At 38.0% G+C, this 27,927-nt stretch overlaps 1 protein-coding gene across 1 annotated transcript; it reads left to right on the forward strand.

Annotated features, from left to right (window-relative positions):
• The first annotated feature begins 534 nt into the window (after positions 1 to 534).
• On the forward strand, positions 535 to 16,719 carry LOC139742772 (lactadherin-like). The gene is made up of 6 exons (XM_071653290.1): positions 535 to 811; positions 1,687 to 2,027; positions 5,558 to 5,684; positions 6,111 to 6,310; positions 16,089 to 16,238; positions 16,576 to 16,719. Exons 1-6 carry the CDS (start codon positions 535 to 537, stop codon positions 16,717 to 16,719), a joined length of 1,239 nt encoding a protein of 412 aa, XP_071509391.1.
• Positions 16,720 to 27,927: the final 11,208 nt, after the last annotated feature.

Consider the following 27,927-nt stretch of genomic DNA (forward strand, 5'->3'; position numbering starts at 1 on the left):
CTCGCATATCTCTCGTTGAAACAGCCTGTCTGTCTGACCCGTGTCTTCACCAGTCCCAGTGTACTGAGACGGACGAGGGTTTCAACTGCACGTGTCGCGATGGTTTGCGAGGTCCACGATGTGAAATAGGTGGGAAACAGAATTTCTGCAGAATACTTGATGTCTTTGTTTTTATGAGATGTCTTCTTCATGTTCTTGTCGCCTTTTCGGTCTCGAAAGATTATTCGATGAGGTAGATTCTATCATCCTGATAGACTAATTTCACCAATATGTTTTTCTTTTCCAATTAAACTCAAGTTTGATTGAAAAGAGATGGGTATGTATTCTACGCTCCATTAGTTTAACTGCAATCATGTATTCGTTTCCATTCGTATAACCTGATAGATACATGGGTGGAGATGTTGCTTTTGTTTAAATGTCTGTGTAGAAATTATATTTTCATTTGAAGGATTTTCTTGGGTTTCATGATCGTTTTTCTCAGCTACTTTCGTCGAAACTGTCAGAATCATTGGAGGAAAGAGCGCTGAAGGGAGAATGGCCTTAGCCCCTCGCTACAGCCCAGACAAATTTAGATTTATACACCAAAATGGGTGGACGGCAAATGCATCTCGTCTGGTCTGCCAGTACCTCGGATTCAGGGGATCTTACGCAACAGTTAATGGGAACCTCTACGGCGAATCGTCACAGGATGCGTACGCCAAAGTGGGTGCGGTCAGTTGCCCAACGAACGCAACAAATATCACTGACTGTTGGATTGGCGAAGAGACGAACTATGACGTAGACGCTACCATAGGTATCGTGTGTTGTTCAGGTGAGACGTTTCACCACATGGAGTATAGGCTAGCATCTGTGTGCCTGTCTGTTTGTTCTTATGTTCCATCTGACAAGGTGGCTGATCGCCCACAGTCAGTACTAGCTGGTCTCCCATGGGGTCCAGTTGTAGCCTATGTACTCTGGGCGAAACACTTAACCGTATTCATTGTACGTAGGCCTACATGTAAAAGTGCATGTGCCTTTGTGTATACGTAGTTATGAAAAAAAAAGACTACATAGTACAGTATCATACATAAATAAAGACTACATACTCGTGCCCTCATATCCAGACAGACATACCTACGAACGTACATGTTTTATGTTATATACGAACCATATCTATCGATCTATCAGATATATAGATATAGCTATTTATATGATATTTAAGTAGAATAGCTTGTCTCCCATGGGGTCCAGTTGTATATACTCGGACCCCATGAGAGTCAAGCTTAGTATAGCTGAATGTTGACGACTAGCAGTATGACTAGCCATCTTGTCAGATTGTATTTTTCATTATAATACATTGTATATATATTTCATAATTCCCCTAATGTGATTTATCACGGGACCTGTAACTATACAAGCTTGCTCTTTCTAGACAGGCCCCATCGTTATTCGTCGCATAATGACCAGAGCCCAACTCTAATGTATACAGACTTTATGTTTATATCGAGACAAAGTATTGTACAACTAGTTTCATCTAATTCATGTCTTGTTCAATTGTGTATTTATTTTTTCCCTGTTCTATTTGTGAAAGAATATGAAAACACATTACAAAATTGAATTTGAAAATATGTATATATCGGTCCTATATGATGAAGTGGAATGACGGTACGCAATGTCACAATTTGATCCTGTAACATATTCCCTCAGCGAGTCCCAGCATGTCTCCTGGTAGTCCTCTTGGTCTCGAAAGTGGCGCCATTCCAGACTCCAGCATCACCGCTTCATCCTATTACTCCGACCCCAGTGTTAGGCATGAACCCCAATACGCTCGTCTCAACGGACCTCAAGAGTGGTGTACCAGCGAGTTAAACACAGATCAGTGGCTGCAGGTGCAGTTCAAGTCGAACTATCTGGTGTCAGGTATCGTCACGCAGGGACGAGTTACAGCTGCTGCTAATGACCGCTATGTGACGTCGTATAAAATATCGTCCAGCGTAGACAACTTGGTTTGGACAGAATATATGGATCCTTTCACAGGTAGCGTTAAGGTGAGTTTGATGTCTCTGAAACCAAAGCGTACATAGACAGTGTACATAATCTGAGGATTAATGTGCATCGATCAAAGGCCGCAGAATATATCACGAAAAAAAAAATTATTTTGAGTTTAAAAAAAAAAGTTCATGAGCATGGATGAATTTCAATGGCTAAATCGTGGTTTATGTTTGATTTGATTTTTGATTGATTTGATTTATTTATTTCAACACGGTAAAAAGCCTGCTATCAGCTTTGAAGCTGCTTTTCAGCAAGGCCGTGCATAAGGATTTACAAAACTGAATCAAAAACAAAGGAACAGGCACAATAATAATTTGAAAGAAAAAATGACAAAACACACAACATAGATAGCATAGAGTGAATAAAACTAGAATTGGAACAAATATAGATACAAATATAAAATGGCTTACACATGGAGAAGGCATTTCGATGACAACAAAATCAAACTGTGACGAAAATGATATGCGTCATCAAAAAAAAATAAATATCACAAAGATTTGTAACAATTGAATGGCAAAAAAAAAAATAACATAATATCTGGAAATTTACTTTCTGAATTGCTTGTGTAAAAAAGCTTAAACTATCAATATTTCGAATATTTTGAGGTAAACTGTTAAATAATTTAGATGCATAATAAAACGGACTTCGCTTTAAACAATTCGTTCTTGGTATGGGTAAAAATACAATTCTATTATTATTGCGTACATTATAATAATATTCTCTTAATGTAATACGTGAACATAAACTCTGCGGTAATAAATTATGAACGGCTTTATATATTTGAGTTACTGCGTGCTTTTTTCTTATGTTGCCACTCACTTGCGCGTAGTCTTCACTGTGTGCAAGTATATTATCATGGAGGTGGGAAGTTGTCACCAGCCGTGACGAAATAAATGGAGTATGATGTGAGTGGTGACAGAAGCCACGATATTGCTATTTCATCCAAATCCCATTTGTGGGGAGGGGGGACACTTTTTTTGCACCATGCAAAGGAGTACATTAGACGTCACCACTCTGGTTCCCCCCCCCCCCCCATATTTTTTTTTCCCTGGAAGTGCGTATAAAGTTGCACTAGAAAGAAATAGGTAGAAACCTAGAAGTATGGTAAGGGTTGTTTTTTTTTTTTTTTCTTTTTTGCTTGTTAGCTGATGAAAGCGAGAGTGGCACCAGAAGTCTGAAGTGCCCCCCCCCCCCCCTTTGAAAACGTGGCGCCGGCCATGAATTTTCCTAGCTACAATAACAGTCATTATTGGTCAAGCTGATTTTCACTTCCCCATTGGAACATCGCCAATATTCCAGCAGCATAGTAAAAAAAAAAAAAAAACGGTCAAATTTGTCTTACAGCACCAAATTCGGCACATATGTATAGACTGACATGACTGACGTATATTGAGCCCTTTAGGAATTTGACATCTTCTTTCGTTGCCATGGTAACGATTGGGGGGGGAAATCAAGTATTTCCAATTATACCATACTAAAATGTAATGGAAGTGACTTAATTCTTAGATTTGGTAATAATGATTCTGAAAGTATCTACTATTTACGTTCGTGTGAACAGCATAGTTTTACGTATAATTTCTAAGAGGCATTTTTGTGATAGTTTGAACATTGCGTTTGGATTTTTTTTTAAAACAATCGTTTGCATAATGTTCTTGCCCTCAAAGGTTTTCCCGGCTAATTATGATATGACGAGTGAGGTAAGGCACTACTTCAGGAGAACCATAACAGCAATCTCCATTCGACTCCATCCAAATACCTACAATGGTCACATGTGTCTCAGACTGGAGCTGATCGGGTATGGACCTTTGCAAGATACTATCGGTAAATATATTTGCTTTTAAGACATGTAAACCTACTATCGGGCCACAAATATCACTAAGTTTCTATTTTTAATGGTCCGAAAACAAAGAACAACGATACGTGACCAAACAAACTCTACTATTGGGTAGAGAAATTTTAGCAGTGAGAAAAGGAAATCAGTCTGACTAAATTCGGCCGTAAAATAACCCTAGCAAAAATACGTGCAGTCATTAAACACTGAGCATATTCGAAATGACACAAATACACAAAATCGAGGTACACATTAACAAATTCCGCGTCAACCCGTCGGGCCACCAATCCGTATAATTTCTTAAAATGTGCCCTAAATATATTTCTGTTATCCTGGAATGCCGGGTCCCCGCTGATATCGAGCCTTGACCATATGTTTTGTTTATATATTCTGAATATATCGTATGATATTAGACAGTGTAAGAAAGGCCAATTGAAAAATTAATCAAACCAAAGACTAATGACATTCCATCAAACCAGTACCAAACACGCAATTGTAATTTGTAAATATGTGAGACACTGTAATGTAATAATTATGTATCATGGATAGATATAAAGCTTTTTTTAATCATTATTGACGCTTAAAATCTTCATTATCTTAAAAAAAATGACAATTCAAACACTTAAAAATGAAATATGTAAACTGAGGAAATGTACGATTATCAAATAGATTGTTGTCTGATAGTACAGTATTGTCAATCATCAAATATTGTTGTACATATCTTATAATGGATATAATAATATCATAGTAACTCGTTCACTGATATAATACTTGAAGTGTGCCATTACTTGTCATGTGTCCAGAATAGGATCATGGACCTGGTATACAACTTGTATTTCTTGTGACACGTTCTTTTTGGGGTGTTTATTTTTGTTTGGGGGTTGTTGTTGTTGTTGTTGTTGTTGTTGTTGTTGTTTTTACGGACAAAGACATGTACACATACTGTGTATATTGATTGTGACAGCACCGCATCATTGAATTTCACAGTCTGTGTGTATGATTTGTGTTTTGCATGTAGGCTAACAGGGAAACCAGCCCAGTTAATGAACGGAGAAGGCACGGACACACATACACACACACACACTGACATACTTATCTCCATTTTTGACACGACTGTATTACAAATATGGGAGGTACAAGACATGGTTCATTTAACTAGGGCATCCCATATTGTAGTCTCCAAAGTACACGTATAAAAAATATTTGGGCAAACAGAAGAGACTGCCGGCACAAACCCTCACACTCAGACAATAACACACACACACACACACACACACACATTTACACTCAATCACACACACACACACACACACACACACGCACACACACACTCACACGCACGCACACATCATACACAATATCTGAACTTGCAAACAATTTCTCGAGGCTAATTGCCTTTTTGAAGACAGAATCTATTAGAAATACAGCACACTGTATTTGCACCGCATTTTATATTCTCTGGAGCAAACGTTAGCTAACATGCATCCAAATCATATGGCATGCAGGTATGTTTTGAAAAGTGAGTCTCTGTGTGTCACGCTGTTTGTGATATCAATGTATGTGTACGCATTTTGATATAACGCGAATGTTCAATTTGTATAAGCCTTTCGCTAACTTCAGATAGTGCCAGCATTAGAACCATGTTGCCTTATAAATGAACACTGATAGTCTTGTCACAATGATTTCTAATTTTAGCCGATATCGATCACCACTGCGAGCTCTGTCCACTCGATCGGGGACTCCCTCTTGGTGTCGGAGATGGTCGGATTCCCGATTCTAGCATGTCGTCTTCGTCTGCTCATCATGTCCTTCATCGGGCGCGGTATGGCAGACTAGACAAACAGCCAAGTTCGGGCGGTAACAGCGCATCATGGCAACCACGCGACGATGATCAAGACAGGTGGATGAAAGTAAGCATTAATTGCTTAAAATGCCTATTCATTGACTTTTTACCAGGCCAATTTTGTTATAAATCAAGACAAAAAGTTATACTGAATGCGATTTTTTTTTTAGTCTAACATTAAACAAAAATTGTTCAAGAAAATCCGCAAAATGGGTTGATTTCCCCTCACTCATGGCCTCCGAATTCGTCTAGAATTCAGCCACTTACTTAATGATGTCATGTGTTGAAGGACGCATACCACTGGCGTAAACGCGTCGGCTGTTTGCATACGAGTGCGTGCATTTTCAGTCACGGTGAATGAAATTCAAGCAATCTGATACTTTTATTGACCCAAAATGGCCTAAGACGATCTCAACCACAGCTTTGAAGTCGATGAGGATAAAGACAAGAGTGATCTTGGAACCAGGAGTGATGACAGCGGCAAATATAATGGGGATTTGGAGGAGTTATTGGATGCGAAAGCTCACGGCAGAAGTAGGCGGTGGTGTCGCAGCCCGGCTAAGCCGGGGGTTGAGGCCGACGAGATGGAACAGCTGGACAAACGGGCGATTATGTAGGGCCTACTTTCGTATATCCATGTATACCCCTACATGTCAAATGGCGTAGAACAAAATTACACTGAGATCACAGGATATAATTCATACTATAATACCTTATTTATAATATTACTCACGCGAATTTACACGAAATCGTTTGAGGGGAAGCGCCGCTCAATACAAATTCGACCTTCGCGACAGATCGCGGCGTACGCTGCCTACACAATCTAAAACTGAAGTTAGCTGTCTAATACCGCTTTCAGTAACTCATGACTTTTTGGCCCGCTCCTGGTCCGAGCTATAGATTTAGCCCGCGCCAAGTAGTAAAAAATTGCGTTCAGTAACTATAGCAGAGCCACGCTACTTTTACGATGACCAATTATTCATAAACTCGGTCAAGTAAGGGATAACTGCCATGGTAACAGAACACCTCATGGACAGAGCGGAAGTGCATTTTCGCGCGATATTATGTACGCTTTATGAGCTGAGCAGTGTAATTAAGTTGTGAACTTTGACCGTGAAAGGAATTTTGGCTCGCGCCTGGCGCTGCTATCGTTCATAAACACTTCGCCTGGTCCGCGCCTGGTGCTAGCTGCAGCAGCGCCAAAATAGTCGGCACCTGGCGCGGGCCACTTTGGCCCCACCCATTCATAAACTCAAAATTTTCGCCTTGGTCCGCTCCTGGGCCCTGTTGCATAAAACCCTTACCGCTGGACTTACCGCTCCTTTCTAGCGGTAAGTCTTCAAATTAGCGGTAAATTTTATAATCCTTAATGCTGATTGGCTGTGACGCCTAATTTTGACGGTAGTTACCATTGAAATTCAAAGGTAAGTTTTATGCAACGGGCCACTGGTCTGCTCCTGGCCCGAGCCATGAGGGTTACTGAAAGGGGTATAATATACCGAACGAGAACGGCGGGCGCTAAAATTCATTGTCCAACAATCGTATAAGGCTAAAATTAAAAGTTGGTTATTGCATGAGAAATGTGTGGGTGTGGATGTGTGGGTGTCTGTCTGTCTGTTTGTAATCTTGTACTATCTAGAAACTGCATTTCTTCTCCGACAACTTCATTCAACTGACGATTTGTTTTTCAGTCCTCATTCTCGCATAATTATAGACAGCTAACTTTTCATATTTTGCATGCAACGTACATCGCATCCCTCGAAAGAACGAGTTGTTTTGAAGGAAAATTGAGCAACGACATGAAAGACACGTGGTACGGTTATCAACGCTTCCACAATGAAGGATATGCTACAAATTTACGGGGGCATCCCACGAGACCGACATCAATAACAGGTCCATGAGTCATACAGCCCACTGGTTATACGGCTCAGGAGTCATACAGCCCATGAGTTCGACACTACGCACAAAAGGCTCATGAGACCGACACTAAGCAAACATAGCCCACGAGACCGACACTAAGCAATAAAGGCTCATGAGACCGACACTAAGCAAAGAAAGCCCACGAGACCGACAGTAGGCAAAAAAGGCCCACGAAACCGACACTAAGCTAAAAAGGCTCACGAGACCGACACTCAGCAAAGAAAGTCCACGAGACCGACAGGATAAACAGCGCCATCTACATGTCAATCACCTGTACAGGGTGTTCCATGAACGGAAAATAACATACTGGCGGGTGTAATTTCGTCACGCTATCAATTGAAAGATGGTGACCCTCTACATAACTATGAACGACATCAATTATGTGTTTCTACATACTTCGGGGGGGGGGGCAAGTGTGTCAGGGAGAGACATTGTTATCAAGTAGAAAAATGCAGTGTGTCTCTAAAAAAAAAGTAAACCCAACTTCAACGGCAAATTTTCAGAAAACTATAAAATATTTACACATTATTTTTTCATGGTTAGATAGTCCAATAAGTCCTCTGTCCAATGATACCACGTAGGTTATGTAACTCTCATGCATGACTGAGCATGATTCAACTTAGTGAATGGGTGTGAAATCATCACTGTGGCAAGTTCCGTGATCAGCATACTTTCTCACATTGTACCAGATGGCTCTTTTTGTAGGAGGCTGCCTGTCAGGGAATTGCACCCGAAAAGCCTCTTGAACTTCCATGAAACTTCTTGTTTCCTGGTATCGAGTTACCAGGAATACTCTCTGCTCTTGTCAACTGTACCATGTTTGGAAAGCATGTGAAGTGTGAATGTGTCAGGAACAACCTTTGCTAAAGTTGTTATGTAATCATAGGCCTAAACAAAAAATTAACTTCAAATAAGCCCTGAATGCATGACAATAGCAAGAAATAACTTGCCACAGTGATGATTTCACACCCATTCACTAAGTTGAATCATGCTCAGTCATGCATGAGAATTACATAACCTACGTGGTATCATTGGATAGAGGATTTATTGGACTATCTAACCATGAAAAAATAATGTGCAAATATTTTACAGTTTTCTGAAAATTTGCTGATGAAGTTGGGTTTACTTTTTTTAGAGACACACTGTAGAATTGTATTCTTCATGCCCCCGCCTCCCCCCACCAAAAAAAAAGAATTAGTATTCTTCATCCCCCCCCCCAAAAAAAAAAAAAACACAAATGAATTAAAAAGAGGACAAGAACGATGTATGGATTAATTTTAGAGCTTTGATAATGCCATCGTGCTATTCTTTAATAGGCTTTCCCAGATTTTAGCTAGAAGATGGACAGGATATAATTTTTACCTCTTCTCTTTCCCGATTCACTAGTTACTTATTCTATTGTAGAAATTCTACCCTCCCGCTTGGACGTTTTGCAGTAAGATCTATTTGTAATTTTCTTTGTAACTATAATTTAATTCTACTGATTAAAACGTTTTATATCGCAAGGATTCACCTCAATTTGTGGCTTGTGTTATTCTCCTCCAAACAGTACATTTTTTTTTCGGGAAATACAATAGCTGTTTTCATGGATGCGTCTGGTTTTTTCCGAATCCCTAACGCTACCTTAATGGACGATTACGTTATTTTTTTATTTTTAATCAATACTAAATCAACACCCTCACAGGTTTACTGTGGAAAGATCTGTTACACACTTTTACTGTATTTTGTTCATTTTCTCTTTTCACAAACACACACCCATGCAAACACAATTAAAGATCCTGATCATTTCGGGGGGGGGGGGGGCAACTGATGGGGTAACACCCTGCCGGAGATGGCAACTCTTCTTTTCCATCTCTCATATTATCTTTCTATGCTATTTTCAGGGAACCCTATACAATTTATTGGTTTTTAGGTGGCGCTGTTCATCCTGTCGATCTCGTGGGCCTTCTTTGCTTAGTGTCAATCTCGTGAGAATTGTATGCGTAGCGTCGGTCTCGTGGACCTTTTAAGTGTAGTGTCGGTCTCGTGGGCTTTGTTTGCTTACTGTCAGTCTCATGAGCCTTTTGTGCGTAGTGTCGGTCTCGTGAGCCGTATAACTCCTGGGCTTGTTTTACTTGATGTCGAACTCGTGGACTTCATTTACTCAGTGTCGAACTCGTGGGCTGTATAACTGGTGGGCTGTATGACTTGTGAGCTGTATGACTCGTGGGCTGTATGACTTGTGAGCTGTATAACTTGTGGGCTGTATGACTCGTGGGTGTCGGTCTCGTGACGTGCACCCGTCCCCGTCATGGTCCTGCTGATAACATAATTATTATAGGCCTAAAGAGCGATTTGTACGGACTATCACTAACGTTAGACCCGTTTTACTGACGACGGTGTGAATTATACTGCGACTGTTCGTAAGAATACAAAATTAATTTGTCATCTTAGTAAATATACGTATCTGTCTCTTTTCGTTGGACTTAATTCTTGTCTAACGATAGTACCCGTTAGGCCTGGTGATAGTAACGCTAAATCAGGGATGCCAAGTTCAAAAAAAATTTATGAGTGAGATTTTCATTACTCGGCATCTCGGCGTGCTAATGTGCGCACGAGCGAGGGTGTGGGAGGGGTTTTTCCTCCCTGTGGCCGCCCACGGTAGGGAGCTTTTTCAATTTTTAGCTCTTAATGGTGCGATCAGGTGCATACTTAAGTGATTATTTTTTACTTATTTTGAAAGACAAAAGGGAAATATACCTTCATTTGCAACTATCACTTTAATCTTTTGAGCTATGCTCATTATTACATAGGCCCAAGTTGCAGACTTTGCCCGATGCGTGAGAAAAATGGGTGCCATGCGTGAGTCGTGAGATGGCCCCTAAATGCGTGAGACTTGGTAGCTCTGCTAAATATGGTCATTCCCGAGTAACCCTAGTTAGGCCTAGCTAGCTAGAGACAATCTTCTCGTATGACAATATATTGCTATGCGGAACAGCTATGACTAGCCAAAACGCCCTAAAAAGGGCATTTCAGCCTCATAGATCTAGTTGAAAGCCTACCTAATTAATGTTTGGCTTACCGATTTTATGAATTATTTCGATTTTTTTCTTGCACAGATCTCACAGCTGCCTTCTAAAACACAGCGCCGCACATATCAACTGGTTTTTCTGCAGTATGATCCACATATCACGGCGGTCAGTAAATTTTCACTAGAATTTAGAAACGCCTGAAAAGAGCATTTCAGCCTTACTGAATTAAATCAGCTCCATAGTGGAAGATCTTGGCCTTATCTATTCCTGAATGATGTTTGGCTTACCGACCTTATGAATTAATGAAGAAAAAAAATGTTTTTCTCGCACAATTTTTCCAGTTGCCTTCCAAATTAAAACAGCACAGTTCAATTCAGGTGCTGCTGTCAACGTAGTGTTGGGGACCCCTGTGCGTTCGCACACCCCGGATAAGGGCACGACACATAGCTACAGCTGCATCTAGCAGCTGATTTGAACATTGCTCTGTGCGTGATTTGAACTTTTCTGTCCCGTGCCGTAGGCGCAGTGGCGGTGTGGCTGAATATTGAATGGTGCTATGACTGTGACTTTGGATGGCAGCTACGAAACTTTTGCAAGAAAAGTATCTATTCGGATTAATTCATAAAATTGGTAAGCCAAACATTAGGACTAGATCTTCCACTAGAGCTGATTCAGTGAGGCTGAAATGCTCTTCTTAGGTCGCTTTAGGTGAAAAATTTACTGACCGGCGTAACAAGTAGTGGACCAAACTTCTAGTAGTGTTAGAGACAGTACAGTGGAAAATTGATACGAGAGTATTAAATTTTGTCTCTACTCTGGGGTGGCAATTAGCCTATTAGGCCTACATTTACTATTACAACGTTAGATTAGAAACCCAAACAAATGATACAGATACCAATGTTCTATGTGCCTACATACCCTTGCTTTTTGTTTTTCTTTTGAGATATTTTCTCCACTGAAACTGGAACTTGCCTAGTCTAGTTCCTGTTGAAGAGTAGGCCTCATCAGGCTCAGCTGCAGTTGAGCATGAAGCTGCAACAGGGCGTACCCCAGCACTTCACTACTACCGGCCTATTATATAGGTTTTTCCATCCATTTTCGCACATTTGTCATTCAATTTTAAAGATTTATTCTTCAATTTCGTCCCGAGAAGCACGTGGAACGCAAATCTTAACTTCAATTTCGTCAATTGCCATTGTAATTCGTTTTTCGTCAAACATTTTCGAAGACATAGCATTCAGAATCGTCAATTGTCATTCAAATTCATCCCTCCCTCTGACGGATCGCAGAATGTGAAGATAAAATTCGTTTTTGTTCACACAATTTCATTAATTTTTCATTCAAATTAGTCAGAGGTTGTCGACTCATTATTTTGATGGTGAACCAACTTTAAGCCGATATATTTTTAGTTTCTCTCGTTATTTCACACATTATTCCCTAACCATTTGCTTAGACAATACACACGAAAAACATGACTGCAAACCAAAATTGATTGAAGGATAAACGAAAGTCAAAAGACATAACCCAGGACAGTATGTCAGTGTCACCTTTTGAACTTAAACTCGTAATGTTCAGGTTTTCGCATCATAATGCATGAAGCAAACTTTAATTTTTGTACCCTGGAAAGCAAGAAACATAATTTTCTTATCCATTCTTTGACATTAAACAGGCTACAATTCTACACTTTCATTTTGTCTTTATCATGTTTGCCTAGAAATCGTTTGTCAGTGTTTTCGTTTGCGAGACGGTACGTCTGTTTGTATCAGTGTGTACTCGGATTGCTTGTGTGTGTGTGGGGAGGAGGCACTTGTGCGTATGTTAACTCCTGAATGTAAAATGTGAACGGTTACAGAAAAAAAAAATGCATGAATGACTGGAAAATCACACTGGATAGAGATATGAGACGAATATGAATGAAAATTTAACGAAAATGATTGGCAAAAGACGAAATCGATCCAGCTTTTTTGAGTGCTAGCGAGTGAGACTGACGAATTTGAATTGTAAATGACGAAAATGTATGCCAAATGACTAAATTGAATGGACTTTGTTTGAAAATGAACGACGAAAGACGAATTTGGATGTAAGATTCGTCTATTCCCGACATCCCGCGACGAAATTGAAGTAAAAATTTGTGAAATTGAATGAAAAAAGTTTGAAAATAGAATAGGAAAACCTATAGTGCAGAACCGGGCTTAGCATTGGAAAGAGTTCGTTGTGTAGAACATACTATTGTTGGTGCTTCAATTGATTGTTGTAAATGAGAATAGTTTCAACTTAAATCAACAAGGGAAACTCATTTCCTCTTCATGGCTACAAATTTATCAATACCTTCATCTTTGAAGTGTTCCGATCAGTATACCGAAGAAGGTTTTGCCACACGCAGATGCTTGGCATTCCGCACGAAACGAACCCGGCCACGATCGTTGGGTTGCATGGCCATTTTGGGAAAAAATCCGTGAGAACACGTCTAAATTTTTTTCGTTGTTCCTAGTTTAACATAATTATGAAGCTGGCATGTTGGTACCCTTCGAAGACTATAATTTCCTACACTTTTTAGAAATTGGAAACTATCACACATTAAAAATGTACTGATTTGCCAACATATAATCCTCCCCGTATAAACATATTTCATGTGCGAAATCGCATGGATAGTGTACTATAGTAAACACATTTAGCTCGGTCGAGGTGTGCCACCTGTGTTGTTTCCTAGTTATGACGTCTCTGCATATCAATATGCCTCCGCCACGAAGTGGTGTCGGAGGCATTATGTTTTCGGGTTGTGCGTCCGTCCGTACGTCCGTCCGCTTTCGTTTACGCGATAACTTGAGTACTATAAAATGGAACTTTACCAAACTTGGTCCAAGTATAAAGTGTGATGGGGCAATTACTTGATTAGATTTTGGGTGAAATCGGCCAAAGGTCAAAGGTCAAGGTCAAATCATGAAATTGTATCTGTTTACGCGATAACTCAAGACTGGATCAAGCAAATTTCACCAAACTTTGTCCGAAGATGACGTATGGTGGGACAATTACTTGATTAATTTTTGAGTGAAATCGGACAGAGGTCAAAGGTCAAAGATCAAGGTCAAATCATGAAAATTGTCTGTTTACGTGATAACTCAAAACTGGATGAAGCCGCTTTCACCAAACTTGGTCCAAGGATGATGTATGATGGGGCAATTAGTTGAGTAGATTTTAGTGACATTGGCAAGAGGTCAAAGGTCAAAAGATCAAGGTCAAATGCTAAAAATGTTGCTATTTTTCCCATATCCATGCAATGCCCGAAGATATTTTCTTGAAACTTAGTGCAGACATGTACTACTGCATAAAGATTCTCCAGAGAGAGTTTCATGTCATAAGGTCAAAGGTCAAATGGTCAAAGGTCAGGTGAAAATGTTACAATTTAACTTTTCTCGCAAATGGTTCAATGTATCTTCATGGAACTTGGTGCATACACATGTACTGACTGGCAGGGATTATCTAGGGAATTTAGGGGTCATGGGTCAATAGTCAGGGGTTAAAGGTCAAGGTCAACTCGTCAAAATGTTACTATTTCCCTCATTTACTAATATATGCAATGCTTGCATTATTATTTTTCAAACTTTATATACATGTGTATTACCTAATGGAGATTCTCTTGGAAATTTCCTGCCAGAAGGTCAAAGGTCAAAGGTTATGGGTCAAGGCCAGGTTTAAATGCAAAAAAGAACCTTGAAAATTACTCAATGCATAAACTTATAAAAGGGTCAGTCAGAAGTCAAGTAAAAATCCTCAATTCCCCAAATACATGTACCTACACTCTTAGACAAATTATAGCTATTTTTTAACCTAGTTCAAGGAAAGTGAACATTCAAGATATTTCTGACAAACCTGTCATTTCAATGCTTTGCCAGTTATGTGAAACTGTCATCACACATTGTGAAGACATTGCACTATACACCTATTGGGCGAATCGTGCAATATGGCGGAGGCATCAGTCGCCATAGCGACATTTCTAGTTATAAATTAGGAAGCCGTTTCCCGATTTTTGACTATTAAACTCTCTGAAACCGCTATTTTTGTCATGATATTTCTTCATAATTAATACGTATATAAAGTGAAAGACAAATGTTTTGTAATCAGTAGATCTAATAGAGAGTTTATCTTTCGAAAAATTGAAACAGCTTGAAATTTCAAGTAAATTTTTCACACCTCTTCAACGGTCTTTTTTTTTTGCACGATCACATGATACAATCTAACCAATCACAGCGCATATTATACCCGTATCTGTTTACAGTATATATGTATATATATGATATCTATGCCATAATGCTCTTGCATGTGCGTGTGTGTTTATGTGCATAAACATATACCAAATGCTCGCTTATTCATTCATTCATTCTCTATTTCCAGTATTTGCCCTGTTTCTAAGACGTCGATCTTCCAGATTTAATTTGAAAGGGATATATAAGAGCTCCTATTACTATCCCTGATTTTATCATTTAGAATTTATGGGGAAAACAGCACATTAGTTTTCAAAGGCATAGGGGCATTCTGACTTGTGTTCTATGTAAATTTCCCTTGATAAGTCAGAGCAAAACATTCTGGCAAAATATTTTGAGAAATTACAACATGTACAATGACCTCTAAATTATTTTTTTTCTCCAATCATTAATACAAGTATGTAGTTTCATTACAAAAGAAGTTCATTCTTCTGAGACAATACACATCCACAAGCAATGTCATTCTGTATTTTTTCTTTGCAAGATCCTCAACGGTTTCATCAATTTAAAAAATGAGATAACATCGGTGTCCTCTGAGCAATAATAGCACAATACCCAACTGCCATTATTTTTTGTTGCGTAGAGTTGTCAATAACATCAAGAATTTGATCAATTTGAACGATTACGCAGTATACTCGCAGCATGCTATAAAGATTAAAACTAGCACTGACTGTCGGGGAAGCTCGGTGGTCTAGTGGGTAAGACACCTCTCCAGTGATTAGGAGGTCGTAGGTCCGAATCCTCCTCGAGTACGTATGCCCATGATTTCCCATGATGCAGAGCAATTTGTCGTTTAGCCAATATCCTTTACCTAGAGTCACGAATTACTTAACCTCCACACGTCCATCCTTTTCATTTATTTAAATGTACAGTAGCAATATATCCAACCTAAACATTCATAATCATTCTTATTATGATCATAATAAGTAATGTCGCAATGTCCGTCAACAATCACATCATTCAAATGGGGGTAAAACTGCGTTCATACAGGCTTTAAAGTAATGTTTCCTCGGTGAACAAATTTGATATTGGAGGAAAAAAAACAGTAATTCTTTTGACATCGTGGAAATGCTCTGGTAATGCATAAGACGTAGCATGTACTTTTGGCCAATTTCAAATTATTTTCACATTATTGTACTTGTGTTGCATTTCTGTTGTGTTTGTATTTTTTGCAAACATTTGTATTTCAGATTGACCTCGGTGAAGTGTTCATGGTCACAGGTGTCATAACTCAAGGCAGAAAAAACCAAGAATGGTGGGTGACATCCATTCATATCTCCACGTCCTTGAATGATATCGACTGGATTTTTGCAATCGACCCGCTGTCCAATGGACCCAAGGTAAGAATAATGTTCAGACTTGCACAATAATTGATGCCCTTTTATCACTTTTACTCCCATCATGCTCACTATTACCTGCACGATGATTAACTACGATACCACAGCAGCTCTCAAACTACAGAACACCGAAAAATTGATGCCGCTTCTCCACTGAGAATCATAATACCTGCCATTTTACAACTGCAGTGAGAATAAATATCGTATTGACTTTGTAAAATTTGGTTAACGATATTGTGTTTCTTCAAAGTAAACATGTAAACGCTTTCTCAATTACATCAGATTTTACCCTTTTCTCGTGTGTGTGTGTGTGTGTTTGTGTGTGAAATTGATATCTCAGGTGTACCCAGCCAATTATGACAGAGATACTCACGTGACTTCGTTACTACCTAACCCATTGAGGGCGCGTTACGTCAGGATCCATCCAATCACGTTCATGGTCTATGCATCGATGAGAGTCGAAGTTCTGGGGCGAGTTATCTGAGGGCTTCTAAATGATCCCTTACATTATTTCGATTGTTCTTGGGATTTTTTTTTTATGCCTCCGCCAACGAAGTGGCCGGAAGCATTATGTTTTTGGGTCGTCCGTCCGTACGTCCGTACGTCCGTCCCGTTTTGTTTTTGTCGATATCTCAAGAACCGTGAGGTGGTTTTCCATCAAACTTGGTATAAGGGTATATCCTGGGGGATGATACTTTGTTTGGATTTTAGGGTCACGGGGTCAAAGGTCAAAGGTCACAGGTTATTTTGTGAAAAAAAGGTTGAAATTTCATGTTTTTCTCCATATCTCGCAAATGGTTCAAGGTATCTTCATGGAACTTAGTATATATGCATGTACCGATGGGCAGTGATTATCTAGGGAAGTTGGGGGTCATGGGTCAAAGGTCAGGGGGTCAAAGGTCAAGGTCAACTCCTCAAAATATCACTACTTTCCTTATATTTATGCAATGCCTGAAGGATTTTTTTAAAACTTGATGTATGCATGTATAACCCAATATATATTCTGTGGGAAGTTTCTTGCCAAAAGGTCAAAGGTCAAAAGGTCAAAGGTCAAGTGAAAATGCTAAATTGCACTTCTTCCTCCATATCTCAAAAGTAACTCAAGGTATTATCATGAAATTTACATATTTATGCATGTTCTACCTAACAGTGATTCTCTTTAGAACTGTGAGGTCAAAGGTCAAAGGCCAGGTTTAGATAATACTATTTTACCATTTGATACTGAAATTATACTTTCTCTCAATACCTCGAAAATTACTCAATGCATAAACTTATAAAAGGGTCAAAAGTCAAGTAAAAATCATCAGTTCCCCCAAATACCTGCACTCTGACGTTTTAATCATTCATCCAATTGAACCTAGTTTTAGGAAAGTGAACATTCAGCATATTTGTGGCAAACCTGTCAATTCAGTATTTTGCCAATTGTGTGAAACTGTCATTACACATTGCCAAGACATTGTACTATAGACCTATTTGGAGAACCATGCATTATGGTGGAGGCATACACCAGTCGCCGTAGCGACATTTCTAGTTTTGTATGTATTTATGCCTCTATGTTTTAAGAAGTTAAGCAGGCTATCGCGTTGACGAGGACAATCAGCCTCCATCTATAGATATGCGCATGTTAAGAGTTGGAGTGATTATGATTTCTGGCGTGAATGCTGACCCTTGTTTTAAACAATCATCACATGATTTCCATTTGTATATTTTGAACTATAATGCCTGATAATAGTTTAATGTGTATCATCGCGCAATGATTGTCATCAAATCCTTTTCTAATTCATTATAATATTACCTTGATGTCCTTTGATATATTCACTATTTTTACATGCAGTTGACAAAGTTTTGTACCTTTCGTTATCGGCTAATTTGTTTCTCCCATTCCCTCACCACAGAACAAAATGAGTGAACTTACAACAAAACAAAACTCTTTGAAAAAAAGTTTATAATAAAGTTCAATATCATTACATTTTACATTTACCTTTGAAATAATTATACAGTATGTATAGGAAACGTGTCACCTTCTGGATATTTCGATATAAACTAATGGAAATGGAAATCTGAGTTTGATACATTATTTCTATCTTCTCATTAATATGATAATCAATACATGCATGGTAACTCCATCGGAAAGATTATTTCATTTTCTTTAAAACGTTACCCTACTTGTTATGATTATGCCATTGGGGAAAGGGCAGTATCTTAAAATATGGGATAATATCTAAATTCAAAAGTTGCAAATTCAACCCCAGAAGAGCCAATAAAGAACATGGAGTTTTGTCTTTCGTTCTCAGCTGGTCAGCCATGAAAGCCAATTTCAGTAGAATTTTGAATTTGATATTCAAGGCTTTGCTCATTTCGTCTAATACCCACAGTTTATTAGACAAAATGAGAACAAAAAGAATCCAGCTTTCAATAAGAACATCTGGTCCTTAAACGAAATGAAAATTAGCCAAACTGGACAATATAGACCAAGTGAATATTAGACCAAACGGGCATTAGACGAAATTGCTGGTAGACCAAATGAGATTTGGTAGCCGTAGTGGTTTTAGAAGAACTGAGAAGTAGACCATCTGCTATTAGACAAGTGGCAATAAACCGTTACATCATGGGTGCTTGCTTTATGCAGGATCGCAGGCTAACGTCTAGAGTATCCAGCAAAGTATAATGAGAAGGTGTACACAATACAAGCCCAGGGTATCAGGGGACCGTTTCATGAAACTTTTTGTCAGTGATTTACATTGACAACTGTTAAAAGCTACAGAAATCCTTGCGTCTGATTAGCTGATAGCAAATACGTCGGTGAAAACCTCCGACGAACTCGTTGATGAAACGCCCCCCCCCCCCGATCAACCTATAAGAACCCCCCTCTAAGCTATCCATCTCCGAGTACGAAAGACTGCAAAGAAGTCAGCAATGGCTGTTCAACAGACACCGTTTGTTTGCTTGTACATAAAATAAGATTGTTTGAATACATATCAATGCTGAATGTTAACATGCATATCAACCAAGGACATTAGGAAATTCACTCATCCGCAAAGAACAAAAATTGAGTCACTTATCAAACTTTGGTAATTTTGCAATTTTTCAATTTTACCTTAATCCACATTTCAGCGCACTGCACCCCCCCCCCTCCCCATAATCTTAAAAGCCATAGCTATTAAAAAAAAAAGTACGGTATCATTTTACAGAAAATTTAACAATCTTTCTGTCTTTCTGTTGCTGTAACAAGCACATCTCGATCACTACTAAGATAAGAGAGCAAAAATTAATCAAACTCAGATTTCCGAACATTTTGGGGGAAGCAGTTTAGTTACGTGCAATTCCGCATCATGTTTCCAGTTGGTTATAGTGAATAGAGTAAAAAAAGATAACCAGAATGGTATAATCATGATAATGATTCAGCAATTGAAAATTGGATTAAAGAAATGATTGAATATTAAGGTTATCCAAGCTTTCATAAATCGGAGATGTTGTGTTTATTTTGTTTTGTTTTTTATTGTTCCATATTCCACATTTCAACACATAAATAAACCATAAACATAATACAAAAGCATGGATGAATTGTCAAGTACAGCATTTAAAATGTCAAAAGTCAGTCGGAACTGAGTAATAAGTCATTACAGCAGTGTGTACGACGTCATCATACTCCATCATGAGTCCTTTATGATTAGTGAATATCTTTGTTAAATGTCCTTTTTTACTTTCGATAATAAGAGTGAGTTGTTTTTTTTTTTGTCTCTCACATTAAATCATCATACATGTAGTTTTAAAATAGCTTAGCAACGACTTTTAGGGGGATAGAGGTTGCTATTGATAAATATATCGGATCTACTGCAAAAAGGGAGCTGTCAGATAATGAAATTTTGCAGTTTGTTTGTGCAGTAGCGACATATTTGGGTAATACTGTCATGTGGAATTAATAGCAGTCGTATGTTATGTCCAATTTGAATGGAATTTCAGTCATTCTGTTCATCTAATTCTAAGCCATGAACTAAAGTCTCTTTTAGCATCGTATGGGTTAGTTCGACCTGTTTACAACTACAAGGAGTGTAGTATCAGTGAAACAATCTCGAAGAATGTAATACCTTTTCTGTTCTTGAACTTACTGTCAGCCGCAACATGACTAGAATACATGACATTGTGACACACGTTAACGTGCTATCTTGCAATAGAAATTCCCTGTCTCTCAGTCATTGTGCATTGGTGCGCTCTGAGTGTGCAGGTTGCGAAATTGTTACCCTAAAATGATCTTTCTACTCTGGCACATCTAAATAAATTCCGATATTCGCAAACGGAAGGAGCATATCTTCGATTAATTGTACAATGCTGTTTGTGTAAAAGATCTGGGCCCCATTTCATAAAAGATGTTAGGATTTCAACTCTTGTTGGAATGGCAACTTCCCATAGCATCAGCCAATTGCAACATGAGATATGGGTAACAAAATACAGTTTGTTATGGCGGCTGAAGACGTGGTCGAAAAAAAAATGGAACCAAAGTTTTTTGGATTCAGCACCCCAAAATTGACCAAGTTAGCTATAAAAAAAAAAAATCAATTTTGGCACGAAAATGTCACGGGATCCAATATTCTGACATAGCACACCGTACTACATGTATTAAGATTTTTTTTTTCTATTCTACCGCGTCTAAACAAAGTTCCGGTGTATCTGTATTCCCAGACTTTAGATTCGCATATCTATCAATTATTGTATGTAGGTGTAGTTATGTAAAAGATCTTATCAATTAGCCCAGACATGGCTTGCTAATAATAGTCTTGTCCGGGAATAAATTGTTTCAACTGTCCCCATTTTCAATGTATGATAATTATATAGAATATGATAATATCGTCTTTGCTTTTGAACTTACAGTCAGTCATAATAAACTTTGTGACAGGCGCTAGCGTGGTCTCCTGTACAATTCTCTGTTTACTAAACTAGTGTGCAGTGAAATATGAGTGATGTAGATTTTACAAGATGTGTTAATTGTGCTTGTTTTACTTTTTACATTGTATTTGAACTACAGAGTTTGAAATTTTAGTAGACATAACTTTGTGACAGGCGCTAGCGTGGTCTCCTGTACAATTCTCTGTTTACTAAACTAGTGTGCAGTGAAATATGAGTGATGTAGATTTTACAAGATGTGTTAATTGTGCTTGTTTTACTTTTTACATTGTATTTGAACTACAGAGTTTGAAATTTTAGTAGACATAACTTTGTGACAGGCGCTAGCGTGGTATACTGTAACGGCAATTCCCTGTCTATTAACATGTGTGCAGTGAAATATGAGTGATGTAGATTTTACAAGCTTTGTTAATTATGCTTGCTTTACCTGTTAACATGGTATTTGAGCTACAGAGTTTGAAATTATATAATTCCAAAATTATGTGACTATGGATGGAACTTCGTGTAATTATGAAAATATTTAGATAGTATCACGTGTAAAAGCATTTCTGAATGTATATTTTTCTCCGGGTGTGTAGGTTGCAGAATTGTTATTTGAAATGTTCTTGCTATTCTAGCGCATGTAAAAACAAAATTCCAGTGTATACATTCCCGGACTTTTAAGCATATCTATTAATTATGCGGTTGTATTATTCAAAAGTTCTTAGCAATTATGCCAGAAATGCTATCAATAGTCTTGTCCCGGGAATAGATTGTTTTAACTTTCCCCATTTTTAATGTATGATATGTGGAATATGATAATATTTTCTTTGTTTTTGAACTTCCGTCAGTCATATAGTAGAGATAACTTGGTTACAGGCTCTAGCGTGGTATATTATAATGGCAATTCTCTATCTATAATTTAACCAGTGTGCAGTGAAATATGATTGATGTAGATTTTACAAACTATAGTTGTGTTTGCTTTTACTTGTTAATATGGTATTTGAGCTGCAGAGTTTGAAATTATACACAAATATGTGACTATGGATGGAACTTCGTGTAATTCTGAAAATATTTAGGTGGTATCACGTGTAAAAGCATTTCTGAATGCGTATTTTTCTCTGGGTGCGTAGGTTGCAGAATTGTTATTTAAAATGTTCTTGCTATTCTAGAGCGTCTAAACAAAATTCCTGTGTATCTGTATTCCCAGACTTTTAAGCATAATTATGTACTAATTAATGCGGTTGTATTATGTCTATCAACCAGTGTGCAGTGAAATATGGGTGATGTAGATTTACATCCTAAGTTAATTGTGTTTGCTTTAACTTATTAACATGTTATTTGAGCTGCAGAGTTTGAAATGATACACAATTATGTGAAAACTGATTTAATTTCGTGTAATATGAAAGAATTTACATGGTATCACGTGCATATATTAGCATTTCTGAATTGAGATTTCTTTCCTCTGGGTGTGTAGGTTGCAGAATTGTTACTTAAGAATTTCTCACTATTCTAGCGCGTCTAAACAAAATTCCGGTGTATCTATATTCCCAGACTTAAGAAGCATATCTATCAATTATGTAGGTATCTATGTAAAAGATCCTATCAACTTAGAATTTGGTGTTATAACAGAAATGGATTTGGCACCTATTGGAACAAAATTCATTTTTCATTGCTGAATTCTCCCTTTTCTCGCAAGAATGTCAACACTTTGAAGAGGTTACTGTGTGGGACTGCTAAAGATGACTACATTTTCTGTCAATAACTCTATTTTGTTATTTTAAAAATAGAGTTAGCACCTTTTGGAAAGGAATGCTTCGTGTATGCTGATAGAACTTCTGAATACTTCTAAATATATGTGTTTTTCCTTGTGTGTTGGTTTGTGAATCTTTATTTCGAATGGTCTGACTCTTCTAGAGCAAAATCATGAAATTCCAGGATTCGCAAACAGAAAGAGCGTATGTACAATAGTGCAATTCATTTTTGTGTAAAAGATCTTATTAACCTAGAATTTCGCGTGATTGCTAATAAGTCCAGGACATAATTTCGACCATTCGTTTCGTCTGATCTGCTCAATGGAATTAGTCACCTTTAGAACGGTATAGGTCAGTTTAACCTGTTAACAACTATAGGAGTACAATATCAATGAGGCACTCTCGGAGAATATAATAATCTATTCTTTTTTTGAACTTGCAGTCAGACACAATCATGAAGAGTAGACATAACATTGTGACACACACTATAGCGTGGTATACTGCAATAGCAATTCTCTATGTATTAATCAGTGTGCAGTGAAATATGAGTGATGTAGATTTTACAAGCTAAGTTAATTGTGCTTGCTATAATTGTTAACAACCTGTTTAAAAGCATTATCTACCATTTGCAGATGAAACAAAAGCCCAGCTGTAAGTACGTCATGATAGTTCTAAAATTGGAGTTAGACATAGAAAAAAAATAAAAAAGATAATCTGTATAACCAATGTCAAGTATTGTTAAAGATACAAAATGTGGACAGTAGTTATAATAAAATTGTTTCAGGACTAAGCCATCTAAAGTTATGGTTTAATGAGAAAAACAGTAATATATCCCTATATTTTAGGTTTTATTGCAAATTTTTTATAATGATGTTTTGTGATACATCTGAACTACACAGATGCATTAAAATGCGACAACTCGAAAATTTTTGAAATCATTGCTCCGAAAGGTAAACTGTACCTTTAAGCAACAGAGCTGCTGTGACAATGTTATACAATCACATGACAATAATGGAATTATGTTTTTTGAGAAGAAAATGTAAAGTCAATTAGAATGATTGCTGACAGCTGACTCCTAGAAATAAATTCCAAACCAACAAATTATTCAATTTCATGCTTTGATCTGTTGTCTGTCTGGAGTTCACAGAAAGTATATAATCATCTTCCTCTAACAACTAGTGACAATGGTGATTTAAATGTCATTACAGTCTCTTAGTATTTTATTATGATCAACTGACAAATTTAACATGTTGATAAAAATGATTGTGGTATATGATATCATCACAAAAATCATGAATATCACAATCAGAGTTTCTTCTTCATCGTTTAAAGGACAAGTCCATCTTCATATACATAAGGATTGAGAGAATGCGGCAATATTAGTAGAACACATCAGTGAAGGTTTGAGGAAAATCGGACAATCCGTTCAAAAGTTTTTTTTAAAAAAATGTCTGTGCAGACACTGCTGGATGAGAAGACTACTACAGTGTATGATGTCACATGCGTACAACAATATAAGGAAAATATAAAGAGAATTTTACGAAACTTCTTTTTTTTTTAATAAAGTGCACATTTCTTTGACTTATTACTGATGTATGTTAAGGGTAATATTATTCCCCCTTGCCTTTTGAAAGAGAGAAGTCGAGTGTTCTTTTGTTATGCGAGAAAAATTGAAATATGTTGATTTTTCTTTATTCTTTCTTTATGTCGTTGTACTCATGTGACATCACAAGCTATATTAGTCTTTTCATGCAGCCTTGAGTGAGTAGAAACTTTAAAAATTCATAACTTTTGAAAGGATTGTCCGATTTTCCTCAAACTCTCACAGAAGTCTTCTCCTATTATCGCTTCATTCACTCAACCCACATGTCTATGAAGGTGAACTTGTCCTTTAAATGTCTAAAGAAAATGAACAAGAAATATTCAAACAAATGTTCTGAGACGTCCAATAAAACCCATCGTAATGGCCATCACCCGTCTATTCTATTCCTGACTACAGGTAGTGCTTACGAGATCCTTACCTTTTTTCATTTTATTTATTGTTACTGCATTGTACGAGTCAACATATCACTTTAGAAAGCATACACATTGATTCCTCATTTATCATGGCTAACTTTGCACATGACAGATAAAGAAATCATCGTGAGAAAACACAAAGATATAAAACAAGAAAAATCCAACTTCCATGCAGGAGGGTCTCCAGGACAAGCAAGGCATAATATCTGGAGCCTCAACTTATGACTGAAGATGGTACCAACAGGCGAGTGATGCCGACCCCTAGGAATCAATTCATGAAAGCGAAACAATTTGAAATCATGGACATTTGAAGCCCTATGTTATAGTCTATGTGAAGCTGGTAAAAAGTGGTACAATTAGACCATGGTCTAGACCTTGGAACGATTCACAAAGCCAGGTTCAGAAAAATCATGGTCTAAATTTGTACCATGGTACAATCCATGGTTCAGTTCTAGACCATGGTTTAAACCATGGTTTAAAATTGTACCACCTTCGTGAATTCAGGCCCTAATGGTTCGCCCTGGATGGTGAATAGCTTTCAACCAGGCGCATTGGGCTACACGAGTGCCACATGACGAAGAGGAAAATGAAAGAAAAAGAAGAAGCTGTTTGTGTTTTCTTTCAACAAAATATAGCTATCCTTGATAAGTTTGTGGTGGGATATAAACGTTTAATATTGATAACGATAACACAGAGGCACTTCATTATTTTGCGCTTTCTTGTCACAATAAATGTTTCTTATCTGAGGAAGAACTTGGTATGGTTGATTTTTATTGCTGAAGCCTATAGACATCGAACTTGGCACATGGGATAATCATTGGGTATTTTTGTGAGGACAGACAGGGGAAATTATTCAAGTATTGTATCAAGTAAAATCTCTTCACCCTCATCGGTCATAATACGATAATTCATTGTGTGGAATATACTCGAAAGATAAATGCTCCCAAATCTGACTGCTAATCTGACATTTTCACAATATACACAATCTCGTAATCACAATGTACACTCTTAAATCCAATGATAATACACTGACTTCATCTATTAATCACAGGCCAAATACCTACCTGCACACACGAGAAGCCAAGTCGATCTGTTTAAATTGTCTTCTCCCTCTTATCCATATACAATGACTCTGTTTAAATAAGAAACTATTTCCTTTATTATGATTATCTTATCTTCATACGGACCATGTTTTAGACAACTTGCAACTTCTACATCCATTTGTATCTTCTACTTTCCTGTCATACGTTCCCTACTTTACTACATAACATAGATGGAAGAAAAAGGAAAGTAATATAAACACACACACACACAGACACTAGTAGGGTTTTTTAAGTAATTCACCAAGCAATTCACCAAGGCGCTTAATTCTCCTGCCATTATGAATGCTTGGCAAAACTGTACTGATTCAGCAGGCATGAAATATATCGTAAATGCTTACACACCAACATTTTATATGCCATGACATATTCTAAAAAAGTATTAAACGTGATTGATGCTTTCTTTTCATTTTACCCGATAACACATTGTCTATGAGAAATTAAAACATTTATTTCGTTCTGTCATTCAAGAGGTGTGTCCATGTTTTCAGTCATCTTGGACTCAGTACTTTCCCGGTCGGCCCTGTACACGTGCAATATCAATCACATGGCAATATGTTCTGGCTATAAGTACAGAGGACAGATCATAAATTTATCTCAAGTATACATCTTCAACCGATGTGTGATCTCATGGGAAATTAAAACAGTCTAAATGTGGAAAGTTTACCAACGCTAGTAAATTGAAGAGGTATGTTGGATCTCTTTGTAATCGCAAATTGATAATTTCAACCATCATACCTCACCTTATTTACTTCCTGCGATACTTTATGCCGCTCAAAGTATAGAGCTGAAAAGCACGCCGATGTTCTCGCAATATTTTAGAATATAACGCGTCTTTCCTTCAATTAATGCCGACTGCATCTGTTCAAAATATAAAGCTCAAAAGAAACGTTCCTTTTCTCGTGCCTGCTTATTCTTCAAAGGTCACTTTATATCGATTTTATTTTTCCAGTCCCCCATTGCTGAGCACCTTGTCATGGTGTCTACAGTAGGCCTAAAGGCTTCTCCTGGGTGAGATACCGTACGAAAAGTGTTGCATACTGTCAATGAACTCGGCACTTCACATCTTATACCATCATGGGCAGAGTGTGAGCTGTAAATCGTGTGAAGGAGCCGGTCGACGTTTTAATGACTCGTAAATACCAGTAGCTGCGGATGTATCTGCGAAACTATCGAGTGGGTCCACAGACAAAAGAGTGTATAGAATTGGAGCAAATTATAATGGACTACGATATATAATAGGGATTAGCTGCAAGTTCCCGTCAGTGGGTTGTGGTTCTGTTCGTTCAGACTTTGAGAGCATTCGCTCTCTATGTTCACAGAGCTTCAAGTCGTAGGGAATTTTCAAACGAAGCTTTGTATGCATCAGGTAGAGATCTTTCTTTTTCTCTCTTTCCGAAGAAGGAAGTCATAAAGGATCGTTTTTAAATCTTTCGTATTATTTCCAGAACAGAAGTAGCCTATAACAAGTATAGGCTAGAAGTCAAATTCCCAAGTCTAAAGACGGTTCCACATATTTGTGACAGAGTGGATTAGCATTTCGTACAAGCAATTATGACTGTCGTCATTACGGTAACATACGTCGTCTTCTTGGTCATGTTTCTATTTCTCGGCTCCCTCGGCAATGGATTGATCATAGCAGTCTTCGCCAGAAAGCGGCGAAAAATCTCTACAGATATATTCATCGTTGCTCTAGCGGCAATTGACCTCGTGTCTTGTGTGCTGCTCGCCGGGGTGATTGTCTGGACGCTTGTCCCGAGTCTCCAGGACCGCGTCTTTTGCCGTGTGCTATACTTCGTCAGACGCAGCACAGCGGTTGCTTCCTCGGTTCAGATGATAATCATTGCCTGTGATCGCTACAATGTCGTGTGCAGTCGACAATGGCTCGTAACGAAACAGCGAAGCGTCATCGCTGTGCTAGCAGGACTTGCCTACAGCTTT

The sequence above is a fragment of the Diadema antillarum genome, unplaced genomic scaffold, assembly GCF_040938485.1.
Source record: "Diadema antillarum isolate AM-2024a unplaced genomic scaffold, OU_Dant_1.0 seq00001019_RagTag, whole genome shotgun sequence".
Classification (NCBI taxonomy): domain Eukaryota; kingdom Metazoa; phylum Echinodermata; class Echinoidea; order Diadematoida; family Diadematidae; genus Diadema; species Diadema antillarum.